Source organism: Camelus ferus, chromosome 17 (assembly GCF_009834535.1).
Source record: "Camelus ferus isolate YT-003-E chromosome 17, BCGSAC_Cfer_1.0, whole genome shotgun sequence".
NCBI classification, from domain to species: Eukaryota; Metazoa; Chordata; class Mammalia; order Artiodactyla; family Camelidae; genus Camelus; species Camelus ferus.
The window spans coordinates 42,127,297-42,149,108 of record NC_045712.1 but is presented as its reverse complement, the minus strand read 5'-3'; the positions used below and the strand labels follow the sequence as shown (position 1 = coordinate 42,149,108).

Genomic DNA, 21,812 nt, shown 5'->3' with positions numbered 1-21,812 from the left:
TTACTTCCACCTCATCCTCCTGGGGTAAGACTTTGATACAACTAGATTACAGTGAATTTAATTTGAAAGATGTTTGAGAATTTGGGGACTCCTTGGGCCAGCCCTGGACATTCCAGAGAGGCTCAACTCTGGGTTCACACAAAAGACCTCACCCTTACGGGATGTGGACCCTGATCCCCGGTGGTCAAGCAGCTGGGAGCCTCAGGTGCCTGACTCAGGGAGAGAGGCCAGTGTGGCAACCTACCCCCCTGGAGTCCACTGCCGCATACATAATGTCCATCCAGCCTTTAAATGTTGCCTGGGAGGAAGAGACAATAAGAAAATCATTTAATTCTGCATCTATTCAGCTACCTGGGGCTCCTGTCTGGACAGACGAGGCCAGGAAACAGCCTCCTACAGGAAGCAAGCAGCCCGCCCCACCCATCAGCAGCGTCCAAAAGTCCGGGTGGTCAGGGAAAGACCTTCTTGTTCCGGGCTGGGGAGGGGGGGAAGCCAGCCAAGCAGCACCCCAAGAAGGCCACACAGTCGGGGGAACAAGCTTCCGGATGTTGGCCAAGAGACTGCCCTTCAGATCCACATTGATTTCAGATTCTAAAACCACACAGGGTCCTACTGCGGGTGTCAGGGACAGAGAGGTGGGGCCTGGGTGCCCTGTTCTGGTTTAAGGTGGACCCTGGTGCTGACCTGGTCCCCTCTGTCATGAGCCTTGTGGCTTCTGTTCTATGGCCTTTCAAAGGAAGTCCCTCAAGAATCCCAAGGGGGCCCCTTTGCCAGCTGTGTCTTGGTAAGTGACCGACTAACAAATGGCTTCCCAGAAGATGGAAAAGCACCAGATGCTGTGTTTGCCACTTTCTCCATGAAAAGCCTCCCACCACGGTCAGTCTCAAGTGGTCATCGCGCCGGCACTGCACACACAGTCGGGGAGAGGTGCACAGGAGCACGACGTAGTATTTCCGCTGTACGGACTCACCAGATGTGAGTAACCTCAAGAGTGTAGATGATAATAAACAGTGATGGTGAGTTTTGATTTTGTTTCAATATCATCCAGTTAATTATAAGCTTATAAAATCTAATTTTTAAGAATGGCTTGCAAAACATCGGAAAATGTAGCAACCAGCTTTTGCAAGCCCAAACACAGCCCACAAGGCCGTAAAAAGGGGGCTGAACGGAGCAAGCCTTGGCGCTGGCTGCGTGGACTGCCTCACTCAGAGCCTGAGACAGGCTGCCTAGTGGGTCTCACTTGCGTCCTCGGCCAAATCCGATCCTGTCCTGAGCCTCCTTTCAGGGGACAAGCTGGTCTGCACAGACCTTCCATGTCTGAATTTTTATGAGACAGGCGGGGCAGATGGGGACACCAAGGTGGCCCCAGAGAAGGCAAGCTGCTTCTGCTCCCTGTGCTGGGCGGCCCTCACCTGGACAGAGGCCTGGGAATGCTCTGCAACCTGTTTGGGGCCACCCAAGGTTATGAGATGCCCGGGGCCAAGTTCTTTCCAGCTACGGTGCTGTTCTGTCTGGAACGACCATCAGTTCTCAGTCTACAAAAGGGGCCTTTCCTTCCAAATTCTGGCATTCAGAGGGGGAGGCACAGGGAGGGGAGGACTAGCCCTAATCTTGTTATCCACGAGGAGGAAGCTACTCCTGGGATTTAAGAGATGAGTGGAGGTGCATTAAGTTTTCGGGTGAGAGTCCAAGTTAAGTTTCCTCTGCTCTGGGGCCTAGAGACAGGTGTCGAGGCTTCAGGCTGCAGCTTTATGCACTACGGTTCTGTCAGCGTTTCTCTTGTCAAGGCAATTTGTAGGTTAATTTCATGGTGTGCGTTATAATCACTGAAGCCACTGTCCTCACAGATCAATCGCCCTTTGGGACGACTGGGCAGGGCCGTGTCTGTTTAAACAGCACACATTTTGCACCTTGGAGATGGAAGTAAATATATTCTCTTAAACAACACAGGAGGCATCACTACCTTTTATAACAGGGGCAGCCAGAGTCACAATTTTGCTACTATGAACAATTAGTCCCTTGGTGTCTACGGTCGTTCATTTGGAACCTCTGCATCGCTTTGCCAAACTAACAGTGCGAGGAAGGCCACCTGACTGCTGGCTGGGGAGCTGGCTCTGCCGCAGCACTGAAGCCCCCCCATCACACATCCTGGAGAATGTAGCATCTGCCCTAGAGTGGAAAATCTGGGGCCCTCCCAAGCATCCAAGAAGTCTCTGGAAAATCCTAGGCCTCCTTTGGGCAACGTGACCCTATTGGGAGGATCCAGAGTGACCCCGCTGTCCCCTCCTGCCCACACCACGGTGAAGGAGCCTGCTGCTGGGCAGCCAGTGGGAGGAAGGACGCCCCCCTCTCCAGGACTTACCACCTGCAGAAGGGCCAGGTACCCGGCCCCCACGTTGTCAAAGTTGACCTTCACCTTGGTCCAGTACAACTCGCCAGTCATGTTGAAAGACTCACAGTCGCTCTTGTTGTTCACGATGGTGTAGTTCAAGGGCAGGTCTCCCTCAGTCTGGTTGATGCACCTCCCAAACTTCCCCGCGAAGAGGTTCACGCCCATGATGCTGAAGATGAGCCAGAAGATGAGGCAGACGAGGAGGACGTTCATGATGGATGGGATGGCGCCCACCAGGGCATTGACCACAACCTCAAGTGGGCAGAGAAGAGGCTCAGTTCCTGGGGGTGCCCAGAGCACACGCACTTTTCAAGAACCACCCCCCACTCCACCTACTGAACCCCTTGGCTGTGGGTCCCTGTGAAGGGGGGAAATGACACTTCCTGTCCCCAAGGAAGGGCAACCCATGGCCAGAAGGTCTGGTGGGCAGGGAGGGGAGTGAGGAAACACACACGCCTTTAGTTTTGCCCCCTGAAGTCTGACAAAGCTCAGAACATCTGCCTTTCCCTTCTTGGCTCTGCCCAGAGTCCATGACCTTCAAACTTAATTTTCAATCAGGTCTCTGCCAGTTGAGGACACCAGAAGTCTGCTGGGAAAGGGCCTCTGGAGACACATTCTGAGCTAAGTTTCTGGTTTATTTTAGGGTTGCAGCTACTGGGATGGATGGATGCTCTCTGGTAAAGTGCGCCCAGGGGCCCTCCGAGCGGCCCATATGGAGGGTCCTCCGACAGCTCTCCCACAGCGGGAGCAGGGCTGGCAGGGCGGGTGATGTGGGGGCTCCCGTGCTCTGCCCTCCCTGGGGAGCGGCTCTCTGACCCTGTGAGCCACGGCCCCACGCTCTTCATCTAAACTCACAGCACCCAGGAGAGGCATCCTTGGCAAAAAGAAATGGGATTCCACTCAGTGAGGGACCTAGTCCCCAGGTGTCCGTGAGCCAGGAGCATGTTTGCCACACAGACTGAAGTGCACCGGTGTGGGGCTGTGTGGTGGGTTTGGTGCCAGAATGGGTAATGCTGACACATGCAAACGAGAGGGGGTCCCTGGCGCCCCAGCAAGCATGATGAACCCAGGAACAGGGTGGGAAGCCAACTCTCAAGTCAGCCCTTGGCTGGCTCTGTGGCCAGTGGCCACCACAGAGGCATTCCTGGCAGCTAGAGTCTCCCCTATGTCCCAGAACCAAATGTACATGCTCCCAAAGAGACATTTAACTTAGGTCAAATTATTCACTTATGAATGGCTTTCCACCTGAAATAAGCAGTTTGTTCCTCCACGGATCGGGAGTGTGGGCAAAGTTCTAAACCATCAGCCCAATGGGGGCTGCATGATGGTGCCTGCCAAGTCGGTGAGAGACACTCAGATGTGTCTGCTGAAGTCACAACACAACTGTGCATGTTTTGTAAAAACAACAACAAAAACAAAAAACATATGCAAACATACAAATAGGTCTGTTTTGCTATATATGACGGGTAATACTTTTTTCTTGGTGGGCTTTTAAATTTGCCTCGTATGTGCACATTCTTTGGTAAAATTTGATGACTTGAAAAAACGCATAGGCCTCTGCACTTAGAAAACAGTACTGGGGGAGGGTGTAGCTCAGTGGGAGAGCACATGCTTAGCATGCATGAGGTCTTGGGTTCAATCCCCAGTACCCCTATTAAAAAAAAAAAAAAAAAAGAAAATAGTGCCAAAGCATTCACTAAGCAAATGCAAACTGCTATCCGATGGTGAGACTACAGCTGGCTCCTTCCTTCATCCTTATTCACAGTCCTATTGTCCATCAGAGAGAGGGAAGCAGCCTGGGTCGGCCAGGAGTCAGGGGACGCCGACAGGCACAGGAAACCCGGGCCCATGGGACTGGGCCCACCCAGATGGGAGGCCCTGCAGGAGAGCAGAAGCCCAGGGGCCCCGGGCGGTGGGGCTGGGCTGCAGCTGGGACGCCTGTGCCCCAGGCCTCACTTCCTCTCCTTTGTCCCGTGTTCTCTGGCCCTCATGGAGCCCACGGGGTCGGGGGTGGCAGGCCTGGGGGGAGGTTCTCACAGCTCTCCTCCTCCAAGTCCAGCCTGCGCCCTGGAGATTCCGCACGGGCTCCTGCCAGGTCAGGGCCAACTGGTCAGCAAATGAGCCTGGGGTCCCCTCTGTGGAGCCGCCTCCCAGTGCCCCTGTGGAAAGGCAGCCCCCTCTTACCCGCATGCCCTCAAATCGTGACAGGGCTCTCAGGGGCCGGAGTGCGCGCAACGTCCGCAGCGACTTGATGGGGCCCATCTCAGCAAAGCCCAGGGCGTTGGCCACCAGGCTGATCAGCGAGACCTGTGGGAGGCAGGGTTGGGGTGGTGCCGCGGGGACCGCTGGAGACAGGCGGCAGGGCTCCTGGCCCACCGAAAACTGGGCACGGGAAGGCCTGCTGGCTGTCACACCCAGCCTGTCTATGATTCCCGGCTGGGTCGTCTTCACAGGCTGCCCTGCACTAGGCCAGCCTTCCCGGGGCCCAAGAGGCTGAGGGTGAGTCCAAGGGTGTCCTAGCTTTCAGATCTTCACTGAGGGCCTGCTGTGAGCACGTCACACACAGGTCTGTAATAGCCCCACTCACCCCAGGACTTGGAGTGCGTTCTCCCCATTCTACAGATGAAAAAACTGAGTCCCAAAGCCACCTGCCAGTGTAGAGAAGCAGGGACCCAAAGCCTGGGCTTGCAGTCGCCACGTGCTTTCCTTCAAGTCAGATTCTTGGGCCTGCCCCTTCCCTCCCCCATAGTAGCCTCTCTGGGGAAGAAGGACCATCTTGAGCCGCATATAAGCAGATCGACAGTCCTAGGGCATTTCCCCAGAGCCGGACCTCGCAACATTCTGACAGCTTCAAAGGGAGGCTCAGAAGGAGCCTCTGAGGACTGCTCTGCTCTCTGCTCCCTCTGCCCCACTTCCACTGGGTGTCTCCACCCCACAGATTTTATCCTTCTGAAGCTCCACGGGCACCCAATCCTTCCTGCGTCACTGCTGGCTGGTGATCACAGGTTGGAAATGGCCCCCTGCCTGACCTCGCCAGCCATCACCACTCCCACCCCCCGGCTCTGAGGGCAGCCTAGGGGGGACAAGGGGCTGCGGGCATGGCCTGACCCCCACAGCCTCCTCCCAGGAGGGACTCCTGTGCTGCCCCAACTCGCCCCTCAAGGATGCTGGTCCCCATTCTGGGGAGGATGAGGGGCATCTCTCAGGGACCTCTTGCTGGGGACAGGGCCCCAGGGACCAGGTCCAACCAGTCTGCCTGCCTAGCTCCCAGCAGGCCATCCTTGTCGTCTGTCCTTCCAAAGCTTTTCCCCCTTGCTCCACCCACATCCCCCATCTCAATGATGGCAACTCCACCCTTCAGCTGCTCAAGCCACAAGGCCTGGCGTCATCCCTGCCTCCTGTCTGTCTCTCACACCCTCCATCCAACCCGTCAGGATTTCCTGTTGGCTCTGTCTTCACAATACGTCAGAAGTCCAAATATTTCTCACCACTTCCACTGCCACCATCCTGGCCAGGCCACTGTCATCTCTCCCCTGGATTACTGCCATGGCCTCCCAACCTTCTCCCTGCTTCCCCTCCCATGCCCCACCGCCTCTGCGAAGGGGTGATCCTTTTAGAACATGAGTCAGATCATGTCACTCGTCTGCTCAAAGCCCTTTAACACCTCCCCATTTCATTCTAAATAAAAGTCATATTTTTCAAAGGCTGCACCTCTTCTGCTCCAAGCAGTCTGGCCTCATCTGCTACACTTTCCTCCCCTCTGCCTCTGCTCCAGCCACTCTGGCCTCCCTGTAGTTGCTCAAGTATGTCAGGCATGCTCCCGCCACAGGACCTTTGCACTGCCACTCCAACCTCTGCTTAGAATGTTCTGCAGACATTTGCCAGGCTAACACCAATCTCCTTCAAATGTCACCACAGTGGGCCCACCCTGGCCAGCCTGTTTACATTTGTCATCTGCACTGTCCCTTCTCCCTGAGTCCTGGCCGTCTATCCCCTTCCTCCTCTACTCCCTTTTCTCCATGTCCTTCCAACTGGGGGTTCTGATGGCAGGGCCCAGGTTGCCCCTCTGTGACCCCAGACTCGGGTCTCCGGTCCCTCAGCCTCAGCTCCTTCTCGCATTGGCCACGGGTCCCCCTTCTCCACTCCCCTCAGGGACCACACTCACATCCACGATGAGGAAGTCGAGCCAGCACCAGGCGTTGGTGAAGTACTTCTTAAAGCCGTAGGCCACCCACTTGAGCAGCATCTCCAGCACGAAGACGTAGGTGAACATCTTGTCAGCGTACTCCAGCAGGACCTTGATGGTCTTCCGCTCCTCCAGGTAGATGTCCTCGAAAGCCTGCAGACCAATCCGGACAAGGTGGCCATGACGTCCGACCACCCCCAGCCCCACCCTGCCGAGCCCCCAGCCCTGACACTGACTGCTGCCCAGGGGCCGGGGCCGGATCTGGGAGACGCGGAGCAGAGGGGATTCCTCAGCGTGCTCTCCAAGCAGGGCGTGCACCACTGCTCGGTCAGGAAGCGACCCAAAGTGGTGTGTGGGCAACAGGGCAGAATGTGTAGCCTGATGCTTCCTCCTTCACTTTAAAGATCGAGTCTCAGTTCTGGGCGAGGGCATCTTTAAGACCTTTCTAAAACGTGCTCATCTCCCATTTTAACGAGGGGGTGTGCGGGCTCAGCGCACAGTCTGCTGCTGGAAACAGCATAAACTTTTTTTTCCACTCCACTGTGTTTTTACTCTACTTTAGGCAATTACTTACTTTTCATAGGAAACAATATTGGTTTCCAATGACAACAATCATTCAAAGTTGCCCTTTACAATAAATTTATTTAAACAAAAAACCAGTGGGTGTTGATCTAAGGGAAAATTTTTAAGAAATGATAGTAAAGGCAGTTTGTAGATAGGAAGTTTAGGAAACACAGGACTAGATGAAGTCAAACCTCCTGCAATCCTCAGAACCTGGGAGTCAAAATTTCTAAAATGCTAGAAGTTCTAAGTCTTTCCCTACCTCCTGAGTCCTGCCTCAACCCAAATCCCTGAGCCAACAGAGACCTGATGGCCCCCAGTGCCCCCCTCCAACTCCAGTCTTCTCATCTGTACCTGCTCCCCCCGTTCAGTGCACTCTGGGGCTCCCAGTCTAGGCAACTGAGTGCGTCACTGAGGGCCCCGGGGAGCTGCCTCCACCAGCTGCTCTGGGCCTCCCTGTCCAACCGCAGGGCCTCTGTGAGCTACAGTGATCCAGGGGGCTGGTGCTGTCAGCAGTGTCCTAGTATACACCACTGGGGCATCACACGGCTCATCTGGCCAGTGTAGATGGGACAATGGATAATTCAGGTCCCAAAATTGACTGGAAACTGTTCAAGATATAAAGTGGGCGAGTCTTTTTCTGATTATAAAAATATATCCTTCTTATAAAAAATGAAATGCAGAAATTATAAGAATAAAAGGCATCTCCAGTTTCATGATATTAAAGTAACCACTGCTAACATTCAGATGAACATTCTTTTCGACTCTGTGTGTATTTGAGCACACAATTTTATAAGGTAAACTATTTTGTTTTGAAATTTCCTTTTCCATGAAACAATCTTTTGTGAACATTTATCTACCCGATATGAGAATATGTACAATATGTATCTATCATTCTTTTTGAAGGCTGCATAATATTTCATTATTTGCATTTGCTATTATTTAGCCATTGTTTCCAGTTTATCCCTAGTAGAAACAACAGTGCAATGAGCAACTCATCTGATTATCTGAGGAGGATAATGTCCTAGAGTTGAGGTGCCAGGCAAAGCTGTACTTTCAGTACAGATTAGGAACAGGACCTCCAGAAGGGGACACCGATTGACACTTCCTTCCCAGTGCATGAAGGCAGCTCTCCCCCCACCACCCACACTGGTGCCGCATCTCCTTTGTCACGTTTCCCAGCCTAATGAATACAAGTTGTCATTGTTACATTTTAATTTGTTTTATTTCTAGTGATCCTGACACCATTTCCTTGGATATTTGCAGTGCTCTTTATAAATTTCCTGTTCATCTCCTTTGCCTATTTTTTCTCCTGAGTGTTGGGTTTACCTGGGGACACTAACTCTTTGTTTTAGATGCTTTATCCTAGTTTTGTGCCTTTAAATCTTGTTTACGTTTGTTAACCATATTGAAGTTCTGTACTTCATTTTCATTTATTGTTACATCGTTTAATAGAATTATAGCATTTATTATGATTTTCATTTAGTAAAACCTTTGGTGTCATGTTAAGAAAGCCTTTGCCTATTCTAGGGCCAAAGGAAAAAAATGACCTTTCTTTTCTTCTTCCTTTTTTTTTGGCTTTCTAGTTTCATAATTTTATATTATAATTTTTAAAATCTAATATATTTTGGTAAAGAGCAAATACCCATTTTAATATTTTTTTGCAGAGTGGCTTGTCAACTGTCCTAACACTTTATTAAAGAATCCACTTTAAATCCACAGATTAGAGGCTGACTTTATCATCCACTACATTTCTCTATTTGCTGAAATCTATTTCTGATCTGTGTGGTTCTGCTGCTCTTTCTGTCTGTTCCTGAATTAGTGTCATGTGAATCTTCCTGACCATTTTTCATAATTTTTAAGATAAACTTAAGCAATGTTTTGTCAAATTCACTTAAAAACGTTAGAAATGTATTGTTATGAACTGTTTAGGAATTAGTACAGTCTTTCTACCCAAGACCAGAGTATATTTATAGTATGTTTATCTGTCTGTTTGTCTTCTTTTACAATCCTTAGGAAAGTTTAATAGTTTTCTTCATGTACCTCTCATACACCTCAGGTTATATTTATTTTCGATTCTTTTATGCTTAAAAGGCCTGGCATATAGGACTATTTGAGAAATGTTACTTGTGACTAAACAGTTTCTGTCAGTATAAAACAACAACAGCAATAAATATTTGTGTATTTATTTTATATCTGGTCATATTTTTAAAAATAGGTTTTAAACCATTTTTAATCTGTTAAAATTTTTTCTAGGCAATCATCTATACATAATGATATATTTCTATTATTTTAAACTCATTTTATACTGGATAATATTAACTACATTTCTTCTATTTTCCAATTTTTATACTGTTTAGCTGACTAGTATTTCAAGATTATTATTAAATAATGAAAAACAGCTAAAATGTAGTTAGATCATCATTTTCTTATTCTTGACTTTAGTAGAAGTGTTTCAAGTGCTTTACTACAAATAATGACAGAACTTAATTTGAGGGGGAGGGGGTAGAGCTCAGTGGTAGAGCACATGCTTAGCATGCGCGAGGTCCTGGGTTCAATCCCCAGGCCCTCCATAAAAAAAGAAGTTAATTTGACAGTAAGCTTTTCACTAAGTTAAGGAAATAATTGTATTTCTATTCTTACCAAAGTTTTAAAAATTAGGCATTCATTGAGATGATTATATGGTTTTACATCTTTGTCTGACTCATATAAATACATATCCTAATATGGCACCATTCTAACCATTCAGTTAGAATATACCTAACTATGACTCATTTAATCTTTTAAATATATTACCAGATCCTACTTGCATGTATTTTAAGATTTTTGCATCACTATTCGTAAGTATGGAGTATGAAAACTGGTCTCTGGTTTTCCATTTGGTATACTTCAAATTTTAAAAATCAGCACTATTTAACTTTCACAAAAATAATTTGCAGATTTTCCATTTTTTTATACATTAGAAGATTTTACAATAGCATTGGAATTATTTTCTTCCTTGAGAATATGAAAGAATCCACTCTTGGAGAGGTTAAGAGATTAGATTAGCTAGTGGTTTATTTGATCATTTAAATTTTCAAGTAATCAGCTTTGGAATTTTTTCCGTTTTACTGTTTATTTTCTAATTCATTCATTTATATTTTTATATTAGTAATTACTTCCTTAGCTTTAAGGATTTGTTATATTTCTAATTACTTGAGTTAAATAATTAATTTACATTCTTAACACTTAATAATAAAAATATTTAAGCCTATATATTTTACCCTTATTACAGTCTTGGCCGTACCCCACATGTAGTGTTAACAATATTGTTACTTTCTAGTTTCTACCCCTGCAAAGTATTTTTCTCTATTTTTTCCTTTCTTATTTTTTAGATTTCAGGTGGGCAAAACTGGTTGAGTCGTCATCTTTGATTTATGACGCACTGTCATCTTTGGTCCACAAATAGTGTCTTTATCTTATTTATTTGTTTACTTATTAATATAATGAACACCCATGAACCTACCACTAAACTATTTTCTGTTTGATCCAAGGTTTGTTTAAGAATGACTTTAGCCCAGAAATGAACCCACAAACTTTTTGGTCAATTACTCTTCGACAAAGGAGGCAAGAATATACAATGGAATAAAGACAGTCTCTTCAGCAAATGCTGTTGGGAAAACTGGACAGCAGCATGTAAATCAGTGAATCTAGAACAGTCCCTCACACCATACACAAAAATAAACTCAGAATGGATCAAAGACTTAAACATAAGACAGGATACAAGAAACCTCTTAGAAGAAAACATAGGGAAAACATTATCTCACATACATCTCAAAAATGTTCTCCTAGGGCAATGTACCCAAGAAATGGAAATAAAAGCAAGAATAAACAAATGGAACCTAATGAAACTTACAAGCTTTTGCACAGCAAAGGAAACCATAAGCAAAATAAAACGACAACCTACAGAATGGGAGAAAATATTTGCAAAAGATGAAATTGACAAAAGCTTGATCTCCAGAATATATAAGCAGCTCATATGACTTAATAAGAAAAAAACAAACAACCCAATCCAAAAATGGGCAGAAGACCTAAACAAGCAATTCTCTAAGGAAGAAATACGAATGATCAATAGGCACATGAAAAAATGCTCAACATCACTAATTATCAGAGAAATGCAAATGAAAACTACAATGAGGTATCACCTCACACCAATCAGAATGGCCACCATTCAAAAGTCCACAAATGACAAACGCTGGAGAGGCTGTGGAGAAAAGGGAACCCTCCTACACTGCCAGTGGGAATGCAGTTTGGTGCAGCCACTGTGGAAAACAGTATGGAGACTCCTCAAAAGACTACGGAATAGACTTACCATATGACCCAGTAATCCCACTCCTGGGCACATATCCAGAAGGAACCCTAATTCAAAAAGACACCTGCACCCCAATTTTCATAGCAGCACTATTTACAATATAGCTAAGTCATGGAAACAGCCTAAATGTCTATCAATAAAGAAATGGATAAAGAAGTTGTGGTATATTTATACAATGGAATACTATTCAGCCATAAAAATGACAACATAATGCCATGGATGTCCCTGGAGAATGTCATTCTAAGTGAAGTAAGCCAGAAAGAGAAAGAAAAATACCATATGATATCACTCATATGTGGACTCTAAAAAAAAAAAGAAGACAAATTAACTTAAATATAAAACAGAAACAGACTCATAGACATAGAATACAAATTTATGGTTGCCAGGGGGAGAGGGGGGTGGGAAGCGACAGAGTAGGAGATCGAAATTTGTAGATACTGACAGGTATATATAGAACAGTTAAACAAGTTTATACTGTATAGCACAAGGGAAATATATACAAGACTGTGTGGTAGCTCACGGTGAAAAAGAATGTGAAAATGAATATATGTATATTCATGTATGACTGAAAAATTGTGCTCTACCCCGGAAATTGATAATGTAAACTGACCATAACTCAATTAAAAAAAAATGACTTACATTTCTAAGGGTTTGCTTTTAATCTTTCTATTTTTGCTCCACCTAGCAGATTCCTTATCTGTAAAATAGACTTAATAATAGTACCTATTTCATAGGGTTATTACAAAAATTGAATGAATTAATATTTGTAAAATGTTTACAACAGGGCCTGGCACATAGTGAGTACTATTTAAGTGTTAGCTATTATTTTTATTATTATTAGGTTAGATCAGCTTTATTAACTATAAATATATTTTTAGATTTCTTTGTCTTCTTTCCTACTTGATCTGTCAAGAACTAACAGAAATGTGGTAAAATCTCACTGTACTATTACACTTACCACTTTTTTCTATTTTTGTTTTACGTAAGTGCTATGAAATCCCAAGCAAATATATTCATAATAGTTGTATTTTTATTATAGGTTGGACCCTCTTTGTTTTCCCTCCAGGCTTTTACCTTGTTTAACATTAACAAACAAAAACACTCCGATTTTTGTCATTGTTTGCATCTGCCTGCTGTATCTTATTATTTCACTTTTAATATTTCTGAGTCACAGAGTTTCAGGTTTGTCATTTGAGAGCATATAGCTAAAGAGTTTTTTTCCCAGCCCATTTAGAGTCCTTTTCTTTTAAAAGACGAATTTTATCCAGTTACATTTATTATTAAAACACATTTGATCTTGCCTTTGCCATATTACTTTCTGTTTCCTGATTCAGTGCTTCCTTGTTCCTATCTTTTGCTGTAAAAATCTCTGTGTTCTTAAAAAATTTCCCCTTTAGCAATTTGGAAGTGATATAGTCTGCTTTCAGTTAAACAAGTTTATAACTTTAAATAGCATACTAAGATTTCTTTTTCTCAATATATCATTAATGTGGGTTTTTTGTTTTTTTTTTTTAAACAGTGCTTGGCTGTCTACCCTGATTACAGTCACCATTCACTTGCCAAAACTCCTCCTCACTTATGCTAGGCTGAGCTTTTCCTCCACAGCCTAGACTAAATGGCTCTGGCTGCCCTTGTTTGTGGCTGTTTAAAAACAAAACTCGTTAACATATTGTCAAATCCTCCTTCTCTGAAACCTACAGAGATTTGGCTCTAGCTGCCAACGGTAAAACAGCATGTAGCCTGCAAGCCATGGCTCTAGGCCCATTCTGGGATGGGGCAGGGCAGCACAGGGTGGGGTGGGAGGCCCAGAGATTTAGCAGTGACAGCACAGGGCCTCCCTATGGCCTCCCCCACAGGAGGCAGCACGGGCTGGAGGCACACAGCCTGGGATCCGAGTGGCCCTCTCCCGAGCCCAAAGCATTCCTCATTAGGTGCTCACGCACGAACGCCTCAGCTCCCCAACAAAATCAGATGCTTGCTTCCTCTGGGCCAGTTAAATGTCTGTTTCTTCTACCTTCTTGATCACCCCTCTCCCTGTTCCCCAGAACTTTCCACAACCCTCTCCAGGGCTGTTCCACCTCCTCCCAGAAGGGGCTCTGAGAGGTCAGAGCAGAGTGCTTGGGAGCGAGATGGGGTAGGTTCTCCTCCACCCGGGCTTAGATTCCACAGGTGTACCCCAAACCTCCCTGCTCTCCAGCGTCCAACTCCATCTCCATCTGCTTCTACCAGGGAGGCTTCCTGACTGTCCCAGTCCCCCTTGGCCTCCCATCACCCTGCGTCATCCACTCCATTCTTGCTCAACTCTCTCGAGCTGAATCTGGTTTCCTCGACTAGACAGGGAGAGGGCCTCTGAAGCCAGAGCCGGCGTCTCCTCCTCCTATTGCTTCTCCGTGGCTCACAGGACTAGTAGATACAAGGAGGGCTTAGAAAAGAGCTATTGAACAAATGGAAAGTCAAGACAAAAAACTCTGGAATCTGACTGTCGGGGTTCAAAGGGCACATCTGCTGCTTGTGAGTGGTGGAGCTTTGGGCAAGTTACTTAATGTTTTTACAAAGGGCTGTTGTGGGGATTAAATGTGATAATGTGTGAACTACATCGCTTGGCACCTCGCCCCAGAAGACACAGAATGAGTGGAGCTCCCAGTGTAATATTAACCAGCATTGTTAACTGCACTGAACCAGTCTGACGGAGCACCTGATGCTGTGTGCAGGTGGGTGCGTCACCAGAGCTTGGGTGTGGGTGGCTGGCGACCTGTGACCTATGGCAGCTGTGATCTGGGCAAATCAGTTCCCTCTGTGGAACAAGGGGGCCTGGACAAATGCCCTCTGTGAGCCCTTCCTGCTCTGACCTCCCTGTGTGCTGTAGGTGTTGAGAGTTTGTGAGTTGATCCCTGATCTGGGGCCCTGGGGGAATGCATTTTCAGCAGAGGTCCTGCCCCAGTTTCTGACTCAGGCTTTCCAGCTGGAGACCTCCTTTCTCCGCCCTCCCCTGCTCCTCCATCCGTCCCTGCCCAACCCTGTATCCCCAGGAGGGTACCAGCGCTCCACTGCTGAGCAGGATCATGAAGATGATGAACGTCTCGAACCAGCTGTGCTCCACGATGTGGTAGCAGGTCTTGCGCAGCCTCCACCAGACCTTCCCTGGGGACTGTGTGGTGTCCACAGTACAGCAGGGACAGCGCCGGACACAGCCTGGGAGAGAGGGAGAGGGAAAGGGGTCAGGCCCGGCCCACAGCCTGCGAATGCTCACATCTGATGGCAAAAAGCTAGCTGGTTGAAGGAATGACTGAAAGAGGTTATAAGGATGGGTACTGAACTTGGTGACGTGGTGGGCGGGGCTGTGGTGGCGGGCAGAGAGAGGGTGACTGCAGGTGTCGTCCTCAGGGGCCACACTCAGCAGGCATGCCGTGGGGAGGCCTGATGAGCCAGATAACCAGTAAGTAGATGAAGGGCCTGGCAGGTCTGGGCAGGGGCTGGGTTTGGGGTGGGCTCCACCTTGCCCTCTGCTCATCTGAGAAACTCTCCCCCTGGGAGGATGTTCCAGATCCCCCTAGGGTGCTCTGTCCCTGGGCCTTGTCCATGTTTGCAGTTTCTGAGCCTTGGGAAGGGCAGATCCCTCACTGACAGACCCAAGTGACGTGTTACATGGAGGGCAAACTCGTTTTACCGCCAGCAACCCTCCAAATATACCACTGATCCATAAAAGCTCCAGACGCCAATCACCAATGTGCGACATGCCACACCCACCTTGAGGATCTACAGAGGGCCTACTATGTGCCAGGCACTGTGCCAGGGACTGAGGGGACAGAGAGAATCGGACCCAGTCCCTGCTGCTGTGGGGGCAGGCAGTCATACTACCACCCCCAAAACTCTGCCACCAGCCCTCGGTGCAGCCAACCCACAGCTGCCCAGCCCAGCACGTCGCGGACAGGCTCGCCATGACTCACGTCACTGGCAGACGGAAGGGCCCCAGGGTCACGAGGAATGGGGAAGGGACGGCAGGCACTGGGCTCAGAGTGGGGTTTGACAAGGCCTGTGCTCCCAGGAGCTGTGGGTCCTCCTGCCCCTCTCAGAGGGGCTAAGGCTGGGACAGAAGGCCACCCAGGGCAGTACCTTCGGTGAAGCAGTCCTCTGGATCCTTGACGTCCTCGCCGAGGTCGGGGATCTGCTCCAGGAGGTCAGCAGTGTTGGTCATGTCAGCTGTGCTCCCCTCGGAGTAACTGTCCTCGGGCATCTGTGGGCAGGACGGCGGGGCAGGTGGGCGAGGGCACGAGTGAGGGCCGTGCAGCAGCCTCTAGCCTTGGACCCAGAGTCTAGAGGAGCCTGGGGCTCCCTGAGGGGAGGTGTCCATTGTACACCTTGGGAATCTAAGCCCAGGTGGAGGAGAACCTGCCATGAAGGTCACCTAGGGCCAGTCAGGGATGAGCTGAGGCCAGAACTCAAGGCTCCTGGGTCTGTGATTCTGATCTGTAGGAGTCTAGGGCAGGGCTGCAGGGTTGGGAAGGGGTTCTGGGAAAACTCTGGGGATAAGGAAGGCATCTATGTGGAAATAAAGCAGACATGGGGCACAACACGGACGCACACTGGGACATGGACACACAGTGGTAGCTGGGCACATGCAGAGGGAACAGGCGTGCCGCACCCGAACAGTCAGAGGCAGGGTCACAGGTACACAGGCACAAGGTCAGACACACAGAGGACAGGCCAGCAACCCAGCCCACATTTCTCGCCTGATTCATTTGGGGGCTGATGTGATGCACAGAGCCTAGAACAAGAGCGAGAAGGTGCTGGGACCTTCCCAGCCTGGCCATGCAGGGTTCTGCCGCTCCGATCTCGCATAACCTGATTATAGAGTATGTGTGGGTGTCCTTATGAGTGTCCGCGTGTTTCACTGGGTGGGCGCCAGCATACAGGGTGAGGTAGTTCTGCCCGGTCCCCCTCTTTGGGCCAGCACACCCATCTCTAGCTGCCATGAACACTGTTTAACACTGAACCCCTTCTCCAGAAAATTGTCTTTAGTCAGGGACCTGCTATCCCTGGAAATGGCTTGGGAGTTACAACCCAAGCCTGGGGTAGCTGACACCCAGTGACCGACTGATCCGGAGGAGACCAAGCTGAGGCTAGAAACCAGCCAGATGCCGCCTGGAGTTGCTGCTTTTGCCTCATCCTGCAGTCTCTGGCTTCCTTACGGGTCTCTCCTGACAGCTCTCCCTCAGTGAATCACGTGCACAGGAAGCCAGGCTGAGGCTCTGCTTTTAGGGACCCACCTAATGACACATGTGGCAGGGGAGGGTGCTGTGAAGGAAGGGCAGCCTCCCTCTGCTTCAGATCCCGTCTACATCCCCCAGCTGTTGGCCACCTCATGCTGCTCAGGCTCCAGCTCCACTCTGGGGCAAGCTGGCTTCCTTCCCCTTCCTTTGATGACTCAAGGTGGTCTCAAAGTCCTCTTTAACCTTGAGGTTTGTGATGAGGAAGGACTGGATTCCCGGGAGATGGTAGAGTGCTCCTGGGTACAAGGTGGCCCTGGGGGTCTCCGTGGTCCCCATGGCTTTGAGGGTCACGCCCTTCTCCCAGATTTGCTGTGAGGCACAGCCAGAGGGCTTCACATGGGCTTTCTTTCCTGACACAGGTGCTGCCTTAGGTGCGTGGGGCTGTCATGCGGGACAAGTTCTCAGGATCCCGCTGCAGGTGAGATGAGGGGGTCTTTCTCCCAGACTGTCTCACTCTCCCTTTTACGGGTCCCACGGTGAACTGACCGCAAGAGGTGAAGAAGTTACAAAACTCATTCAAAGATCAACATTCTAGTCCAGGAGCCCCTTCTGTTCGTGATGCTCTGCCCCTCTTGGGTTTTCCTCTTCCCACGTGCCTTCGTGTGTCAGACCCTCCAGGGTAGACGCATGGCCTGCATAGTCCGGACAATGTCTCCACCATGACCTTGTGCGCCCAAACTGGCCATGCTCACAAAGCCTCCCGGGGGTCCACCCCATGAGAGGAACAAGGCGAAGGAGAAATGTTCTGCTGGAGCTGTCACAGCTCTGAGGTCCGGCTGCAGAACGAGGGCCCCCGGCGCTGTCTCTGAACACGTGGCCTCCATCTTCCCAGTGAGGTGGGATGTGGGGCGGGGGGTAGTCAGCAGTGCCACTGCCCAGTTAGCTCAGGGGATGCAAACTCAAAGGGGGCCAGGCTGGAGATGGAATGAAGTCAGGCAGGTGGGGTCTGGCAAACTGGAGCGCTCTGGCCGGTGTCGAGAAGGCAGTTACCATTTGTCTCCAGCGGGGCGGCTCTTATAATTTTTTTTCAAGAGAAGCCAGAAATGCAGATTTAAAAAAAAAAAAAAAACAAAACAAAACCCACAAAAGTTCTAGGTTTTAAATGTTGGTGGTGAATTCAAATTAAAACACTTTTATGTCCAGAACAAACCCCTACAGCAGGCCTCACACTTGTGGCCTGTTTTTGTCCAGGTGAGAAGCAGCTGGTGGCTCATGTGCCAAGAACTTGTTCTCAGAGCTCCCCAGTGTCCCCTGGGATGAGGTCGTTCACAGGACAAACACTTGCCGACAGGACCAAAGCACAGGAACCATGTGAGGAGGGGGTGAGCACAGGGAGGCCTAGGGTTAGTCCTGCATCTTGGTCCTGGGCGGGCCCCATGGCCCTGGACCCCATGCCATCCCTCCACTGTCAGGACAGGGCTGTCCCGTGCTCCCCTCTGCACACGGGTCTCCCACGCTGCCTGCGACAGCGGCTGTGGTTCCCTCCAGCAAACTCAGGCCTGGCTCCAGCCCCAGCGGCAGTGCCCCACCGGCTTCAGGGACAAAGGTGCACGTTACCTCACTGCACCCTGGGGCCCGGGCCCCTGCTCTCCGCTGCTGCCGCAGGTCTGCCGGAGCCGCACTGGCCTCGGCCCTGGAGGAGGTGGTCTCTGACACCTGGCTCCAGGCCCTGGGCTGTGGGAGGGCCTCGGGGCCGCAGGACACAGGCTGGGATTCCTGCTGAAGAGACCCCCCCGCAGCCCATGAGCTGCCAGGCCAGAGTGTTTCCAGGACCCTGGCTCTGCTTCAAACCCTGCCCGTGCAGTGGGGTTACTGCCTTCTGCCCTCTTCATGGGGCCTCATCTCACTGAAGACCCCTCCCTCAGGGATCCTGAATGAGTGACTGGCAGGCTCCTGATAGGTCCAGGCAAAAGGTAAAGTCCTGGCCTGCCCAGCACACATCACCCGCTCCTCGCGCTCCCTGAAGGGTGCAGCTCCCAGATGCTGGCATCTCCACTTCAGAAGGACATGCTGACGTCCCCCGTGAGTTCCCATGGCACCCCAGCTTGCTTGCTTGTGCCTGCGTGCACACACACACACACACACTCAGGCCCCAGGGAGCTAGAGCCAACAGGCTCGAGAGAAGGAGAAGAGGAGGAAAAGGAGGGGCAGCCGGAATTCCACTCCTGTGCCACGAGCATCCTGGAGCTAATTGGAAGCCGTGGTCCTGGCTACGCTGACGCTCCCCCTCCCCCAACTGACACCATGGCTGTCCCACAGCCTGACTGAAAGGGCAGAAGCTGGCCTCTGGGACCACAGCGGGGCAGGAGGATGTGGAACCGAGCCTGGAGCCTCAGATCAAATTCCACGCAGGGGAGCAGCTGCTCTTTTCAGCCTGGCCCACCCAGTGCAGGCCCCAAGGAAGCGGCCAGGTTGGGCCCAACGAAACAGAGAACCAGTCCTCACTGTTTGACCTAAGACCTAAGGGGAAGCCATCTGAGCCTGGCTCAGGCCATGAGAAAAATAAGGGGGTGGGGTGGGGTACTGTCTCTTTGTTCAGACGTTAGTCCTAAGTGTTAAAAATAACAGGTTGGGAGATAAGATAGTGCTGTCTCTGACACCTGCCATCTTAGGGGTGCTTATTTTTAAATCTCAGAATTAGCCCTGGGCCTGGGAGGAGGGGAAGGGGCAGTGAGGAGGTCAGAAGACCACAGTCCTCCCTCTCCAAGACATTCCACCGTTAGTCCTGCGGGGGGGGGGGGCACAGAGAACAGGGTTGGGGGCTGGGGGCCACAGGTTCTGGCTCTCCCTAGATGCATGAGGAACTCCTAGCAAGTCTCTCTTGCTGTGCCTCAGTTTCCCTTTCTGTACAATTAGCTACCTGTGACCAGCCAGGGAATGAATGATGGACAGTAGCCCCTTCCGAGATGACTTCCTGGGCTGGGCAGAGAGGGTTGGGAATTGGTCTCCATGAGGCTGGTTCTTGGGACATGGCCTGTCCTCTACCTCCAGGCCATTCCTGCTGGCGCAACTGCTCTGAGTGAGGCTGGGGCCCCTGGACAGCAGAGCCCTGGGCCCTGGACAGTGCTACATATGCCGAGGAGGGTCGGGTTGGAGGCTCACCTGCTTGCTGGACTCCTCCCCTGTGCTCAGACTGTTCTCCTCGTCCTCCTCTTGGTCATCCGTGTCTGACTCGGCCACAGCGATGGGCACGCACACAGGCTCTGGATCCTCAGGCGTGCCCTGGCCGGGCCGCTGGCCTTCCTCAAACCGTGTCTCCTTGTGGGCCGGTGGTGCCTTCTCTGTCCCTGGGAGTGGTTGGGGGCTGGAGGTGGCCACGCAGCTGGGCAGCTGGCCCTGGGTGGCGAGGGCTGCGGGCTTCTGAGGCCGCCGCTGCAGGAGCCCACAGCAGAAGTCCCAGGTGGTCCTCTTGATGAAGCGCAGGGCCCGCTGGATGCGGGCCAGGGCCAGCTGGAGGTTGTTCAACTCCCCGTCCTCGTCGGGGGCTGTGAGGTTGTCTGCGCTGAAGGAGCTGAGCAGCAAAGCCAGGAAGAGGTTCAGGACCTGGGGAGACAACGCCGTGCCCTGGGTGCTCAGCCTTGGCCAGAAGAGGGGCGCCGAGGCCCGGGGACCTTAAGGACTGCCAGAGGCAAACGGCTCGAACCCTGGGCGCTCATCCTAACCCCCCCACTCTTGAATAGAGAGTTTGGCTGTAAAAGGAAAGACAGATTCTCATTCCTCCTCCCAAGGGCCCAGACACAGCCTGTGGGGTCAAAAAGGGAGCTTCAGAGGCTCGGAGGGGAAAGCAGCAGCCGCGTGGCAGACAGAACTGAGAGAAACGAGCACCGGGGTCCCTGCGATCTCCAGCCCGAGACGTGAGCTGGCGGGGGTGGGCCGGGCTGGTGGGTGGTGAACGAGCCCAGGGAGAGGACTGGGGCTGACTGCGTGGAGGCAGCCTCAGGAGTGGTGTGTGGTGCAGGCTGAGGCTGCAAGTGTGTGCAGAACAACCTGGGACCCCCATAAAAAGCACCACTACTGGTGAGTGTTGTAGGGGGTAGCGGGGCGTGAGGCAGCCCGGCCACGGCAGCCATCTCCGCCAGCCCAGAGCTGCGTTGCTCGGCACCTGTCAGTGCAAGAGCAAGAAGACAGGTGGGGTTCAGACACAGCCATCGCCCCTGCTTGCTCGGTCCCTGGTGCGCGGCTCCCGGGCAAAGGCAGGGCTGAAACCTGAATCCATACCCAGGGGGCCTGCGATTTCCAAGGCAGGACTGACATTTGATTATAGCCCAAGGCAGAGGTGGCAGATCTGCTCCACTGGCACTTTTGTGGACCTGTGTCTCTGAGACAAACGAGCGGAGTTCTGGTGCATGGTAGGGGCAGCAGGCCTGCCTGACCTTGTGGCGCACTACGGCAGAGCCTAGCACCTGATGTTGGTGGATCTGCAAGGTGGCTCTGGGCGCAGCACCTGGGGGACACCAGGCCGGGTGGCTGACATTTCCACGGCTGAGGTGGGGACAAGGGCAGCATCAATAAACTACTTTGTAAACCCACATAACGAGTAACAGACAACACCACAGAGGGCACTCCCCGGTGGACATGTCCTGCAGAGGAACACTCAGTGGCTCTTCCAGTGGAAGCTCTCGAATCCTGCCTACCACACACCGCAGATCAGAAGCTGGTCTGGAAGCCTCTATTCCAATGACAGGGGAGCAGACCCAGCCTGTCAGCGCTGTGACAACCACAGGGCCAAAAGGAGGCCTTGCTCAACAACCAAGGCATGCTCTGGTCACCACAACACTAACCACACCCCCAATCAAGGGGATAACAGCCAGCACTGCAGAGGAAAGATGTGGCAATCACCCGTAATAAAAACAACCCCCATGACAAATTAATGCCATGTGCAGCAACATGGATCGACCTAGAGATCCTTACTGGGGGAAAGGGGGGGGAAGGGATAAATTTGAGGGTTTGAGATTTGCAAATGTTAGCCACTATATATAAAACACAGATTAAAAAGCAAATTCCTCCTGTATAGCACAGGGAACTATATTCAATGTCTTGTAACAACCTTTA

The 21,812-nt window shown here is 50.7% G+C and overlaps 1 protein-coding gene across 1 annotated transcript in view; it reads right to left on the bottom strand.

Annotated features, from left to right (window-relative positions):
• Window positions 1-21,812, bottom strand: part of SCN5A (sodium voltage-gated channel alpha subunit 5) — a 100,581-nt gene that overhangs the window by 7,012 nt on the left and 71,757 nt on the right. Inside the window, 8 exon segments of the mRNA XM_032459195.1 lie at window positions 245-298; window positions 2,363-2,644; window positions 4,577-4,699; window positions 6,558-6,731; window positions 14,528-14,682; window positions 15,604-15,724; window positions 18,318-18,479; window positions 19,863-20,303. Of these exon segments, the coding sequence (XP_032315086.1) occupies window positions 245-298; window positions 2,363-2,644; window positions 4,577-4,699; window positions 6,558-6,731; window positions 14,528-14,682; window positions 15,604-15,724; window positions 18,318-18,479; window positions 19,863-20,303 (1,512 nt within the window).